The sequence below is a fragment of the Lynx rufus genome, unplaced genomic scaffold (assembly GCF_022079265.1).
Source record: "Lynx rufus isolate CCGP_SWC_20201006 ecotype Redwood Valley unplaced genomic scaffold, mLynRuf1.p SCAF_4, whole genome shotgun sequence".
Classification (NCBI taxonomy): Eukaryota; Metazoa; Chordata; class Mammalia; order Carnivora; family Felidae; genus Lynx; species Lynx rufus.
In genome coordinates, this window is record NW_025814856.1 from 14351177 (window position 1) to 14365871 (window position 14695).

The 14695-nt window shown below is 48.7% G+C and overlaps 2 protein-coding genes across 6 annotated transcripts in view; one reads left to right on the forward strand and one right to left on the reverse strand.

The window, feature by feature from the left end:
- Nucleotides 1–6259, reverse strand: part of ZDHHC3 (zinc finger DHHC-type palmitoyltransferase 3) — a 59959-nt gene extending 53700 nt beyond the window's left edge. For all 4 annotated transcript variants that reach the window (XM_047095022.1, XM_047095021.1, XM_047095024.1 and 1 more), the window contains exon 1: nucleotides 6061–6259. The gene's annotated coding sequence lies outside the window, so the exon portion shown is untranslated. The remainder of the gene's footprint in view (nucleotides 1–6060) is intronic.
- A 112-nt stretch (nucleotides 6260–6371) lies between these two features.
- EXOSC7 (exosome component 7) overlaps nucleotides 6372–14695 on the forward strand; it is a 36482-nt gene continuing 28158 nt past the window's right edge. The window contains exon 1 of one of the 2 annotated variants that reach the window (XM_047095385.1): nucleotides 6372–6457. In XM_047095385.1, the coding sequence (XP_046951341.1) occupies nucleotides 6401–6457 (57 nt within the window). In that variant the 5' untranslated portion in view covers nucleotides 6372–6400. Of the gene's footprint in view, nucleotides 6458–11938; nucleotides 13349–14695 lie in introns of those variants that run through there. The other variant, XM_047095386.1, reaches the window with a different exon arrangement.

The window sequence follows — 14695 nt, forward strand, 5'->3', positions numbered from 1 at the left end:
GAGCAGAGCCCTGGAGGAGCCCGGGACCAAGGAACAAGGCTGTCCAAATCCGTAGCCCCTGCCTACCAAGGCAACAGGCTCTCTGGCACCTATTTGAGGGCTCTGGAGACAGATGGATGCTAGTGCTAAATGAATACTGGGCTTGGAGTCAGGACGCCAGAATTCTATTCCCACTCCTACAGCTTCCTATCTCATGATCTCCGGCAAGACAGTTGCCCTCCCTGGACCTCAGTGTCTTCATCCATAACTATATATTTTTTAATGTTTATTTTTGAGGGAGAGAGAGAATGAGTGGGGGAGGGCCAGAGAGAGAGGGAGACACAGAATCTGAAGCCGGCTCCAGGCTCTGAGCTGTTAGCACAGAGCCCGATGTGGGGCTCGAACCCACGAACCATGAGATCATGACCTGAGTCGAAGTCAGACGCTTAAATAACTGAGCCACCCAGGAGCCCCAGTGCCGTCTTCTACAAAACAAGTGAGAAGACTGAGCTGATTGCTAAGATCCCTTTCAGGGTTGAGATTCTGATTCCTTTGTTCTCGTGAACAAATTCAATATTTTCATTGTGAATTTCTTGGGTTTTATATTTCTACCAAAAGCATCCCTTAACTTCCTTTCCTCGTTGTTTGTTAATATTCAAACAGAAATCCACCAATAACTGTTAGCAATCTTCCTGAGCGTGTTCAGTTTTTCAATCAAGTATGGCATGTAGGGGCACCTGGGTGGCTCAGTCGGTTGAGCGTCCGACTTCGGCTCGGGTCACGATCTCGCGGTCCGTGAGTTCGAGCCCCGCGTCGGGCTCTGTGCTGACGGCTCAGAGCCTGGATCCTGCTTCGGATTCTGTGTCTCCCTCTCTCTCTGCCCCTCCCCTGCTCATGCTCGGTCTCTCTCTGTCTCAGAAATAAATAAAACATTAAAAAAAAATTTCTTTTTTTGAAGTATGGCATGTAATTACCATTTCCTTTTGTTAATTCACTTAATTTTTTTTTCAGAGTGGAAAAAGCACTATCAAAATGCATCCAAGTGGTAAAAGAGAGAAAGCTTGTAATAAATTTTATGTTATTCTTTTTAGAGAGAGAATGTGCAAATTGGGGGGAGGGGGAGGGAGAATCTTAAGCAGGCTCCCCGCTCAGCTCAGAGCCTGACGTGGGGCTTGACCCCATGACCCTGGGATCATGACCTGAACCGAATTCAAGAATCGGATGCTTGATTTAAGGTTTAAGAGAGAAACCTTAAAATCTAATGACCATTTTTCATTGTTTAAGTATATGTAAATCCATGGTCGGTTCTGAGCTTTATTTACCATCTGGTAAAGATACAAATTTTAGGGTAAAATGAGGCTTAGAGCGGTTAACTGACTTACTCAAAATCAGAAAAAATGACGTGCAGCAAAGCCCAGATCACTAGTCTTTCCACCATAGATCATTAGTTTCCTCATCATCTGACCTTTCTAGATTGTCTGCTATTTCTTGGTTTAGGAACACACACATAGCAAAGCCAATACTTACTGCAACAGAACCTTGGCCAGAACTGCCTTTGTCCCGCTAGGTTTATTTTTCTAAGGTGAGGTATCTATCCCACCCAAAGGCATTCCATCCCCACAGACCCTGACAAGGAGAAATTCATGTCTCGGGTGGCCCAGAAAATTCAGGGTTCAAATGTCAAGTTTCTACATCCCTGGAAGGTTCTAGTTTGGAGGAGAGAAAAGATGGAGTCTTCTTAGTATTTCCCTGCATTTCTTGGAAGAATAACTGAACTAGGTGGGACACGGAACTGGAGCCTTCTTACCTTCAGAGTTCACAGCCAGGAATGACCTAGCCGTTGTTTCTGGAAATCCGCTTTCAAAGAGGAAAGCAAAGGATGAAAACATGCAAAACCAGGAAGAAACTGGAGGCATGGCATTTGCTTCCTTTTTTTCCCCAACAGGTCAATATCCAGACCTCACGCCACCATTTCTGTTTGGATTCTGTGGCTATCAGCATGTGTAAGTGTGCTTAAGTATTTCCAGATTGGCTAATCAGAATATGGGACCCCTTTTTTCCCACACGTGCCCTAATGAAGGACTTAAGAAGCGCCCGCTGCCCTCTCAAAATGAAACACACGTGAAGACCCTTCCTCTAATGAGAATAAGCGTCACCCATGTATTCCTATCAATTTTTCTACCAGTGGAATTACAAGTTATAATTTCTAGAACAGCAAGACCTGCTGGCCTGACAGGTTACTTACATCGAGTGTGTTTTCAGACAAGGTACAGGCAGGACAAATCAGAGGGTTTAAAGGAAACAGTTCTATAGGGAAACAGGGTCGCTCACTTTTGCTTTTCTGGGGTGCTGGGCTGATTGTGAAAATGCAAAGGTAAAGAAAAGCCTAGAACTTGGCTACCTCTCTTAAAGACTGGAAAGAAGATGTTCCCCTGCTGGGCTTTGAAGAGCTCTCTGCAACTTTGACCCCACAGACTCAGCACTGCCCCAAGCTCTTCTGTAACTGGCTTTTATTGCTTTAATTAACCAAGGCTAGGGGGGACAGATTTACTCCACCTCTGTAATGTCATTGTTGCTTGCGAGTGGCTGGCGGCAGGCCTTTACCTCTCCCCCTTGATGCCTGGCCTGCACAATTAGCGCCTTATTATAGGTTGGCCTCACGTCTAATTACTACACGGGCTCAACTGAGCACTTTGTTTCATTGCCTTGTTCATGCGCTTGTTCAAGTGCCTGGGCTCCCCAGCTAGAGTAAATCCTAAACTCCTTTTAGGCAGGTGTGTTCAGTGTCTCATCTCTTCGGGCCCACAAGAACACTAGACACTCCCAGGCCTGCAAACAAACACTTCCTGTTTGAAGAGCTTCCGGATGTCTACTCTGGGAGGAAGGCACATGGTTACAATCTGGGTCCCCATGCCTATCTCAATCCTCCGTCCCAGATCCATCATCCTTCTCTGTCGTTGAGGGCTCTCCTCAGCTACTCTGAGTTAAGCTGTACTTGGCCTGTATGTAACCTTTTCCCTTATCTAAAAGGATCGACTGAGGGGCGCCTGAGTGGCTCAGTGGGTTAAGCGGCCGACTTCTGCTCAGGTCACGAGCTCGCAGTTTGTGGGTTCGAGCCCTGTCTTGGGCCCCGTGCTACAGCCCAGAGCCTGGAGCCTGCTTTGGATTCTGTATCTCCCTCGCTCCCTGCCCCTCCCCCACTCTCGTTCTTTCTCTCACAATTAAAATAAACATTAAAAAAATAATAAAAGGGTTGACTGAAACAGACATCGGAGTGTCCCCCTCAGCACCACGTTCTATGCAGTTTTCTACATTTCCTTTAGAAAAAGGATTCAAGGGATGTGAACTTATGCTTGAAGAGCTCCTTTGTTTTTGGAATAAAAAGTACAGCTTCTAGGGCAGTTATCAATTCCATAACAAACACAGGCCTCCTTCACCAAATACTCCAGGAACACAAAGGGGAGACTGGTGGGAAGACTGCATAAAGGGATGGTTAGGAGTGCAAGGATGGGAGCTGGATTGCCTGGTCTCAAATCCTGGCCCTGCCATTTTCTAGTCATGTGACCTGTGACCTTGATCAAGACAATCGACCTCTCTGCCCCTCGGTTTCCCAATATGTAAAACTGGGATAATACTTGCCTCATAGGGCTCATGTGAGGATCGAATCGGTTAAGAACAGTGCTTGGCGCGTAACGGGCACTATGTAAGTTAGTGTTAAATAAAATTAACAGAGTACAGAGATTCAGAATGGACAGACCTACAAAACAGTATGCCCCCCAAGGAATCTGACAGTGATGGGAAAACATGTTGGTTTTACAGACTAAGGTGTTATCCTTGGCTTCTTCGTTTTCTGGCTAATGTGCATTCTTTGAATTGCTCCAATAAATCAAAAAAGAAGTCTGAGTTTGTGAGTTTTAAACATGTGTAATGCATTGTCACAACCAATGTGATAAAAAATGTTTTGGAAGCATTAGAATAGAATGATTAGTGAAGGTGCCGTTGTTTCAGTAGAGAATTTAAAGTAAACATTCCACTGTTTACACCTTTCAGACCTAGTCAGCCTAAAATGTCAGACATCATTCATAATATTAATACCATAATAATATTATTATGCCAACCCTTCTCCAGCAAGGAAACTTTAGCCAATTGTCAGGGGAGTGGTTCAAATATATGTTCTATATTTTTAAAGACCTGTTGAAAGATTTCTATATAAAGATGATTCCATGGTATCCAACTCAGACTCTTCCTTCTTTTTAAAAAATTTTTTTTAATGTTTATTTTTGAGAAAGAGAGACAGAGTGCAAACGGGGGAGGGGCAGAGAGCGAGGGAGACACAGAATCTGAAGCAGGCTCCAGGCTCAGAGCTGTCAGCACAGAGCCCAATGCAGAGCTCCAACTCCCGAACCGCAAGACCATGACCTGAGTCTAAGTTGGACGCTTACCCGACTGAGCCCCCCTTCTGTCTTTTCTGATCTGTCCATTTGCTGCCACCTTTTAAACCTTCAATCCTCTTAGATATCCTAGCTACTAAAATTCCATGTCCAGGGTCTCTACTTTCTGAGCAATCTTCTAGAATAAAATATCATTTCTAACATCAGCAGTCCCTTGTTACCTCATCAAAAAGATCCCCATGTGCCACAACAGGTGGGGCACCTGCGCTTTCATTCAGAAGAAAACCCTTTCGGCTTCACCTCTCCCAGTTTCTCTGAAGGGCAAAGTCCAACCATGTGAGATGTCTTCCCTATAAGTGCACCTACGGAGAACTATGTAGAGACATAAGAAAGAACTGATGTCCAGTCTACTAAGAAGTGATCATTTATTTTGGAACTCAGCAGTTTAGAACTTAAGAGTATGGGCAGGTCCTTCTTCCCTGTACCCTCCTCTGACCCACCTCCCTAACCCCAGTGTACTCATTGGTGCCACCATCATAGCTCTTAACCATGTCCTGTGGTTAGGTTGACCCAGAGCCTTTCCCTCTGCCTGGGGAGCTTCTCTGGGCAGAAGTTGTGTTTTATTTGTTTTAGTGTTCCAAGGTTGGCACAAAACCCATCCATAGTAAGCTCTCAGTAATCTGTGAAACAGTACTGAAGCTACTATCTGAGAAATACATTCTTTAGATGATTAAGCTGTCAAGGGTTATTGTACTTTCGCTTTTGAGAACAGGGAGGCAGGCTCCTTAGAAGAGGGACATTTGGAAAAGTCATCAGATCCCCTTGCTTCAATTACTTTGGGTTAACTTTCCCCCATTTATCCACATAACCTTTTTTAAAATCTGTACATACCCTATCTGCCTCACCTTAACGGGCTCCTTCAGTGACCCTATATTCACCTTGCAGGTATCCTTTCTGGATATCTAAGGCCCATACTTTTACTTCGCTACCGCCAGGTCTGGCTTTTTTTCGGCGGGGGGTGGGGGGGGGGGCAACAGTCCACAGCTCCCAGCGATCACTCCCTTAGGCCGAGCTTCCAGCCATCGCTGGAGATGGCTGGGCACTGTGTCCTTCGCCAGCGCCGGTTACCAAGACTCTGCCCCCTCCTCTGGGAGAATGCTCCAGCGACCACCCCGGACAAGGGGGATCCTGCAAGGTTCTGGGTGTGCGTCTGGTCAGCCCCAGAGAGCGGGCAGGGAGGTGGAATCCTTGGGGTGTAGGACGCCTCGGGACTAATGGGCACTCACTTCTGGCTCGGACCCTTCCCACCGAGAAGGAAGTAAAGAGGGCTTCATCGTCTCTTCTTTTCAACCATTCTAGGGACTAGGGAAACGCAGGAGGGAGGGCGGGGGGTGGGGGGAAGAGAGGAGGAGAGCAAGGAGACAGCCCCTCAGGACAATCACGACGTCCCCCTCCCCTCACTCGGGGTCGGTCTCTCTTCTCTCTCTCCCTCTCCCTCTCGCTCTCTCTCTCACACACACACGCACACGCACACACGCGCGCACGCACGACCTGCTACTTCAACTCCAGCTCCCAGCAAACTGCGACGCGCGCCTCTCCCACTGCAAGTCCTAAGCTCCCGCCCCGGCCCACGCCTCTGGCCTCACCCCAGCCTTTTTCACTCAACCCCAGTTTCCCCCTCCCCACTGACCGTGAAGCCGGAGGCAGTTCCCCAGTCCCAGGCCCCCGGTGGGGCTCCCACCGCCGCCGCCGTCGCCTCCCCCTGCAGCCCCCGACCCGGGACCCGGCCTCGGGCTGCAGCGATGGCTCCCCGGCACGAGGCGCCGCGGCTTCCTGGACTCGTCCAGACACGGGGCGGCGCGCAGGAGAAGCCCATCGAGCTGCCGGCGGTGGCGGCAGCAGCGGTGGCTGCAGGAGCGGCCGCCGCGCCGGCTGATGACGCACAAGCGCATGGGTGGGGAGGGGGGGGCGCGGCCGGCGCGGGAGCGACGCGAGCCGATGACGTGCGGCGAACGGGGCGGCTCGGCAGCATGGCGTCCGTGGCGCTGAGCGAGGCCGAGAAGGTGTATATCGTGCACGGCGTTCAGGTAGCTACGCCGCGGCGGCAGGCCCCGGGTGCCCCTGGCCCTGCGCGTCTCGGCGCGCCCTCGGTTCGCTCGGGAGGCGGCGGCCAGGCGGCGGGCTGGGTTTACCTTGTGGTTAGAAAGCACGGCGGCCGGCGTGTGCCGCCCGAAACGCGCGATGCGGTTGTGTGCAGGACCCCACGGCGAGCGTCCACTTAGGACTGTGTGCGTACCTGCAGCCTTCCGCGTGTACAAGGTTCCAAACCTGGATGGGAAGGGGTGGGCACTCCCTGAGGCCTTTTCTCAATGAGGGAGCATCGCCCCCGGGACAGACTGTTCAGCTCTCGCGCGTCGCATCACTGGGCTGAGCCTCGCTTTTCTCTACTAGGAAATGGGGGTTGGCGGTGGGCGTCTGGCCCGCTGTTCCTTACCTCGTGGTTGGGAAGCACAGGGAGAGAAGACACTGAAGCGAAAGCGCTTTGAAAATACAAATCGCCCACCGGAGGGGCGCCTGGGAGGCTCAGTCGGTTAAACACCGGACTCTTGATCTCAGCCCGGGTCTTGATCTCGGGGTCCTGAATTTAAGACCCGGGTTGGGCTCTGCGCTGGGCGTGAAGCCTACTTAAAAAAAAAAAAAAAAAAAAAGGCGGATTTACAGCCGGTGGCCTTAGTTCTGCCGTGGAGGTCTGAGATTCCCAGAGGCAGCTGTAACTATAGTCAGATCTTCTGTGCTTAGTCTTCAGTCCCAGGTCTTGACCTCTCCAGAGCGAGAGTTGGGGAATGTTGGGCCTAATGAACTACCAGGGAAAGCCAAGTGTGACCTTATCTGTAACCTACCCAGATGTACCTTATCTGTAACACATCCCCAGATGTCTGGGCAAAGCCTCATCACAGCCCTGTTCTTGCCCATAGAGACCTAATCATTTTGTGTTTTACTTTTCACTTTTGGTCCAATAGGGTCGAATTTAGTTCCTGGTGTCCCCTTTCCATCAGCCTTTGATTCCTTTATTATTCCAAAGATGAATAAAGTAAAGGCAATGGAATATAAGATGTTTGCTAAAGGAGTGGTATAGTTTGTGGAGATTAAAGGAGCTATACAATATTGGTCTGTGATGTTCGGAGGGCTTCCCTAAGGAGGTGGAATTGCTCCCCTAATCTATGTCAAGTGTCCCTCCTGTGTATTTTCAGGACTCAGTATTCATTCATTCAACCTAGAACTGAGCTAGACTCAAGGGATAGTAAGGAGCCTGCCCTTATACAGCTCCCATGCCAGAAGGAAGAGACAGAAATTATAGATCTCTTTGTGTGTTTGTATGTAAAATTGTACTGATAGCTGTGAAGGGAAAAAAAATCAGGGACCTGATCTAGTCTGGGAAGTCAGGGGAAGCTTCCCTAAGGAAATAGTATTTGAACTGAGCTCTCAGTACGCTTAAGAATTAATTAAGTAGGTTTGAGCCTTGCAGGAGGAAGGGAGGCTGAGTCCACCCACAGGCTTTCAGGTGGAGAAAGTGTGGAGCCACAGGGGTGGGCTGGGGGTAGTGGTGGGAGATTAGGTTGCAGAGGTGGCTAGAAGCCTGATCCTAGGAGTTTTAGAGGCTCAGTCATTCCATCATAGATCTTGGGAGGTAATAATCTGTTGATTTGTCTGTATGGTACTTTTAAAACCTCGCCAGTGTCCAGCACTTAGTAGATACTCAGTGACGTTGAGTGGGGTATTTCTTAAAAAGGAGGTAAGTTGGACATTGTTTTCATTTTTAAAATTAAACCTCTGTCTTACCAGTACCATGAACATATTAGGGCCACAATTGTTAAATGGTCTGTTCTGTGTATGGTAGAGACATACAGAGTAACTGACTTTAAATAAATCTCTTCGTAAGGACTATTAACGTTGGCCACAAAATTGCTGTATTTATGGAGGAGGGAAACTGAATTTATACCATCTGAATAAAGGTCAGAAGGCAGGTGATTGAGCTTCCACCGACTCAGTTCTAAAATCGCCTCAACTTTTGGGGCACCTGGGTGTCTTAGTCGGTTAAACATCCGACTTCGGCTCAGGTCATGATCTTGCAGTTCTTGGGTTTGAACTCTGCTTCGGGCTCTGTACTGACAACTCGTAGCCTCGAACCTGCTTCTGATTCTGTGTCTCCCTCTCTCTGCCCCTCTCCTCTCACTCTGACTCTCTATCTCAAAAATAAACATTAAAAAATAAAAATAAAAAATAAACATGAAAAAAAGAAAGACTGAGTTAATTTTCTTTAAATCACCTCAACTTTTGTTTTGTCTTTTGACCAACTTCTGTTTTGGTCTTTGAGTGCCAGTAGTGCCTTGCTGGAATCCTGTTCTTGCCCTTACCTATAGACCTACTCGTTTTTTTATTTTTCACCTTTGGTTCAGTGTGGTCAGTTTCAGTTTCTGTCATCCCTCAATTTTTTTTTTTCTTAAATTTTTTTTTTTAACATTTATTTTTGGGACAGAGAGACAGAGCATGAATGAGGGAGGGGCAGAGAGAGAGGGAGACACAGAATCTGAAGCAGGCTCCAGGCTCTGAGCCATCAGCCCAGAGCCCGACGTGGGGCTCGAACTCACGGACCGCGAGATCGTGACCTGAGCTGAAGTCGGACGCTTAACCGACGGAGCCACCCAGGCGTCCCTCTGTCATCCCTTTCTTTTCAGCCTTTGATTCCGTTACTATCTTAGGGGTATTTCATCCTGGTTTGGTGGTGGTTAGAAGCAGTTGAAATTAACCTCACAATGTGTGTTGAGGACTCAGTTGCTAGTAATGGTAACCAACTAACTGGCCCAAGCAAAAAAAAGTATGTATTAGAAAGTTACAAGTGTTTCTCCAGGAGTTCAAGGTCATCTTCAGGCTCTTCCTTGCTCTGCTGCTTTTACGCTTTTGCTTTGTTCTTACCTGTCTTCAGAGTGGCTTTCTGTTTCTCAGGCCATGTGTTAGAAAGAATATGGTTACCTCTTAGCTCCTGGGATTACAGTTCCTCTCTATAAGAAACCGTCCCTTCCTGAGGGAATGGATAGACAGGCTCAAGCTGCCCACTGGGAGGATGATGCACCCTTGAGAGAGAGCAGTTTGAGAGCAAGCAAGATGAATCGTTAGGTCCTGGCAGAATACGGAACCTCATTCAGATAATTCAGGAGACTTTCACGATATCACTCTTGATAATGCTATGGGGGGGTTTCAAGGATCAATAAGAGAGACCAGGGAGCCCAAAGATGAGCAACCAGGGAGTAGATGTTACCCCTGGGCTGAAGGGGGCCAAAGGAGGCAGTTGTGTTACCAGATGCTAGTGATAATTAGAACAGTGGAGGAATGACTGCTCAACAGAAATTGTAGGCTTGGGTAGATGAAGGTGCTGTCAGAAATGTGGTACCAATTAGGGGTGCTGGGGATAGGGAGCGGGGAGCATTGTCTCCCCTCCTTTTCGACCTTTCATTGACCAAACCCAGCCACAAGCCAGTAAAGGGAGCCCAGGTGATGCAGTTTGGAAGGAGTCAGCGTGGTGCACAGATGAGAGCAGAGAAAGATGGAGAATGGATCTGAGGGAGAGTGGGGCAGGAAAAATGGAAAGGTTGATCCATCAATATTCTTAGCATACGATTGGACTGGTTTCTGTTAGGTTGCCTCTCACCCTTGAAGGCTGGGATGTCCCACTTTTGTTAGGTACATATTATAATTTTTTTTAATCTTTATTTTTGAGAGAGAGAGACACACACACACACACACACACACACACACACACACACACACACACACAGATGCAAGCGGGGGAGGGGCAGAGAAAGAGGGAGACACAGAATCCGAAACAGGCTCCAGGCTCTGAGCTGTCAGCACAGAGCCCGACACGAGGCTCGAACTCAGGAACTGCGAGATCATGACCTGAGCCGAAGTCGGATGCTTCACCGACTGAGCCACCCAGGCACCCCTGTTAGGTACATGTTATGATTTTTATGTCACTGAATCTTTGAAACAGGCTTGAAGGTGAATATTATTATCTCTACGTTGTAGATGAAGAACTGAGCTCAGACAGGCTAAGTCACTTGTTCAAGGTGACACAGAAAGTGTGTAGTGGAGCGAGGACAGAAATCCAGATCTGTCTGATTGCAGAGCCCATACCAGATCCTCATGCTGCTTTCCTCCTGCAGTGAAAGCCATTGTCTTCCCTTCCTTAAATAAGGATCTGAAAACAAAGGCCAGAGAGAATCCCCATTTCTGCTTCTCTTTTTTTTTTCATCTGGAAGCATGTGAGCAAACAGGAAGGAGGAGGGAAAGTTCTGACTCACCCCCCACCCCCCTGTACCATTTTTCTAGACTTTAAAAAGTGTATGACATATATTATTATCTTTTCAGGCAGTATTTTTTCCATATTGGCTATAAGTTCCGTTAGAACCCTATTTGCCTTTTCTTGTATAGCTTTTGTGTTACTAACTTGTGTCTCAAACAGTTTTCTTCCCTGTTTACAATATTCAGGAACTGGGGGACAGATTTCAGAATTTGCAGAATCTAGGATTTGTCCCCTTTGGAGTTTGCTTCACTGGCTAGAGGTGTGTTTTCTTCATGAGAAGACATCGCTAACCTCCGTCACAGCCCAGTGATTCTGACGCCTGGAAGTACCTTTTACTCAGCCACAAAGTACAGATTCCCAGGCTTTACCCAGACCTTCTGAATCAGAACCTCTGGGGCTGGAGCTCGGGAATGGACATTGTCATAAAATGTTGGCAGATTTTGATGCAGCCAGCAGACATTGGCCCCTGGGCAGACCACTGGCCTGGTCCAGCTGAGAGCCTGCCGTGGAGTCTCTGCTCCCGCCTGCCTGAGGTCACGTGGTCGCCCACCGTGTTTGCAGGCTCCTTTCCCAGCTCTGCCATTCACAGCCAGAGAGATTTTATCTGAGTAGTGGAGCTAACCCCCCTCCCCCACCCGCACACACGCGCACACACACGTAAAATGAGAACATGTCCATCTGGGGGCCGAATGGGGTTGTGAGGAATGATGAGATGACAAAATATACAGCGCCTGGCGTGTGGTCAACCCTGAAGAAACGTTGGCTCCTTTTCAAGTTTGTTTTTTCCATCAGAAGTATGACTTTGTCCCAAACCATACACACTGTAGCCCCAGGCTTCACAGTGACCCCATTAGGGGTTCAGGCTGTGGCTATTGAGATTTAAGCTCTTTCAGCGTGGAAGGCTAGAGATGATTGAATTATCTCAAGAGGGGATTTGGGGCACCTGGGTGGCTCAGTCGGTTAAGCGTCCAACTCCAGCTCACGTCATGATCTCACGGCTTGTGAGTTCAAGGCCCGTGTCGGGCTCTGTGCTGACAGCTCAGAGCCTGGAGCCTCTTCAGATTCTGTGTCTTTCTTTCTCTCTCTGCCCCTCCCCTGCTCATACTCTGTCTCTCTCTGTCTCTCAAAAATAAAAATAAAAACATTTAAGAAAATTAAAAAAAAAAAGAAAAGAGAAAGGGGATTTGTGGCAAGGGCTAGGAAGTCCCTAGGGAGCTCCAAGGCACCACATCCCATGGGCTCCGGTGTGGATCACGTGGTCTGCACTGTCTGCCTGTCTTGATGTCTCTGGCGACACCTCCCCTTCTCTGTCCTGAAGTGTATCCCTTCTCTGCAGCCATTTGCTGTCTAGCTTCCCTTCATCTTGGTATAATCTGACCCCTCCCCCAGCCCCCGCCCCCTGCCTTTCTTCTGTGTGGCCTCTCCAGCCTCCCTCCACACCTGACGTGTCCGCTGCTCTTTAACTCCCTTCTTCTTGAGTATTTCCCAGGTCAGAGATCACATTCCAAGGAGAGAATATGATTCACGCCAGAGGAGCTGGTTGCTCTCTGGGTTGTGAGCACCTACCATTGGCTCGGGCTGTTGGGGGTGGATGGTGACTCGGTCATGTGGGCTCAGTAGACACGATAGGCTTTCCAGAGGTCTGTTTACTGGTGCTCTGGCCATGACCTGGACCTTAAACTGGACTCCATAGGTTTAGACCACCCTAGCAATGGATTAGCCCCACCAGGAGGCATTCCCCTTGGGGCTTTGGCAAAGCCATGTTATGGAATTTTTCTTGGCAGTTGAAAGGAGGTGTAGCTCAGCTGATGGTTTCAGTTTCTTTTCTTGTGGCTCTAGCTTTCTTCGTAAGCGTCGCTGGAGGAGCAGCACAGAAGGGGGAGCAGGGCTGAGACAGGTCTTTAGCTGTAAGATTGAGCAGTCGGTACTCAGCTGCTCAACCTGGCCATGCAGAACTGGAGCCAGCCCTCAGGGCTCTTGATCTGGAGCCCCATGCCCTTTCCATTTGCAGGCCCACGGCACGGAAAGTCCACGCTCAGGCACTTTACAAGGTGAACAGAATCCCACCCTTGCGAGGAAATGTAGGACTACTCAAATAGGCTTGGAGGGGGAATGAGGATCGACATCTGATTTTGCCTGCGGTGACTTGAGCGGGGTCTGCAGAGCTGGATCTGATGTGGTCCTTCTAAGTGGGGTCATGTTCCAGTAGGGGTGGCACTCCAGCTACCGTTCGCTAGCATGTCCGAGGTGTTGGACATGTCAGAGCAAGGTGGAGGGGGTTAACATCACTGAGGACACAGTCTAAACCTCCCCAAGCACATTAGGTTAGCAGAGTCCACTTTCAGCTTCGGTTAGGGAGCCATAGGACTGGGTTGTCTGGGTGTGAGGAAAGCAGCTCTGGGTGGAGTCACCTGTCCTTCCAATCTGTCACAAACAGCGAGACTGGTGCCTCAGGGACCTCGTCAGTAACCTCTCTCCACGGTTGTTTTCGAGGATTCGGTGAGCTGATACGCGCCCCAGAACAGGAGAAGGGAACTGTGGAGGGGGCATTCTGCGTGTTACACTGCGCTGAGGGTCCCCTGAAATGACTCCTGGCTTCTGGATTCTCCTTAATTCTGTAAGGTTGGGGTCAGTTCCCCTTTCTGGATGGACAGACCCCAAGCTATTGAGGAACTAACTTGCGTAAGGTCGCAAAGCTGGTGTGTGACAGGAGAGGTTTGAATAGAGGCTGGAGGGGACCCCACCACGCCACACCCAACTGCGAGTTAACAACTGGAAAGTCCCGGGAGCCACCCCCGCCCCCTCGGCAGAGAAGGACAGGGCCCCACTTGGTGGTGTCGTCCTGCACATGTTGATGTCTCCGTTGAGTTTTTGAATGAGCTTTCACTTCAGGGCGGCCCCTGTTTAAATGTTCACACAGGGATTAATTCCTTGGCTTCTGAATACTACCAGAGAATAAATATTTTGGTCGGGCCTCTGGCTCTGAGCCAGGCCAACCAGGTTTGGGTGATTTTTAAGCCTTTTATGAGGAATGCTGGATTAAAGAAAAAAAAAAAGAAAAGTTGTGGGTGCAGTGATTCATAGACTAATTTGTTTGGGTTTTTTGGTTTGTTTTTCTGTTATTCTCTTAGGTGTTTTTTTGTGTTTTTGTTTTATATATATATTTTTTATTATATGCTGGTGAGTGGGGAAGAGGGAGAGGTTTTTTGGTTTTGTTTTTTTTTTTAGTTTATTTATTTTGAGAGAGCACCCAAGCTTGAGCAGGGGAGGAGCAGAGCGAGAGGGAGACACAGAATCTTAGGCAGGCTCCACACTGTCAGCACAGCCCGACACAAGGCTCAAATTCATGAACCGAGAGATCGCATCCTGAGCCGAGCAAAACCAAGCTGGCTACTTAACCGACTGAACCACCCAGGTGCCCCAGAGGGAGAGAGACTCTTCAGCAGGCTCCATGCTTAGTGCAGAGCTTGACATGGTCCTCAATCCCATGATCCTGGGATCATGACCTGAGCTGAAATCAAGAGTTGGATGCTCAACTAACTACCAGAGCCACCCAGGCATCCCAGTGCTCTTTTCCTATCCAAAAAAAAAAAAAAAAAAAATTCTATGCATGCTTGCACAGAAAAATTTGTAGCTTTTTGTTTATCTCTTATTTGTCACCTGAGCCCTTCCCATAGAGCCTTCCCCAGGGAACAGAGAGTGATGTAAAGGTTGGAAAGGCAATACCTGGTGAGGCCCAGTTTTCTGGCCCCCTCCCAGTCCCATCCTGGAACAAGGGGGATGTCACGACAAAGGGTTGTGACTAGGTCTTTCCAGGGAAGTGGTATTTTATTTTATTTTTTTAATGTTTTATTTATTTTTGAGAGAGAGAGAGACAGAAGGCAGGCTCCTGAGGCGGGGCTTGAACTCACAAACCATGAGGTCATGGCCTGAGCCGAAGTGAGACGCTTAACCAACCCCGCCA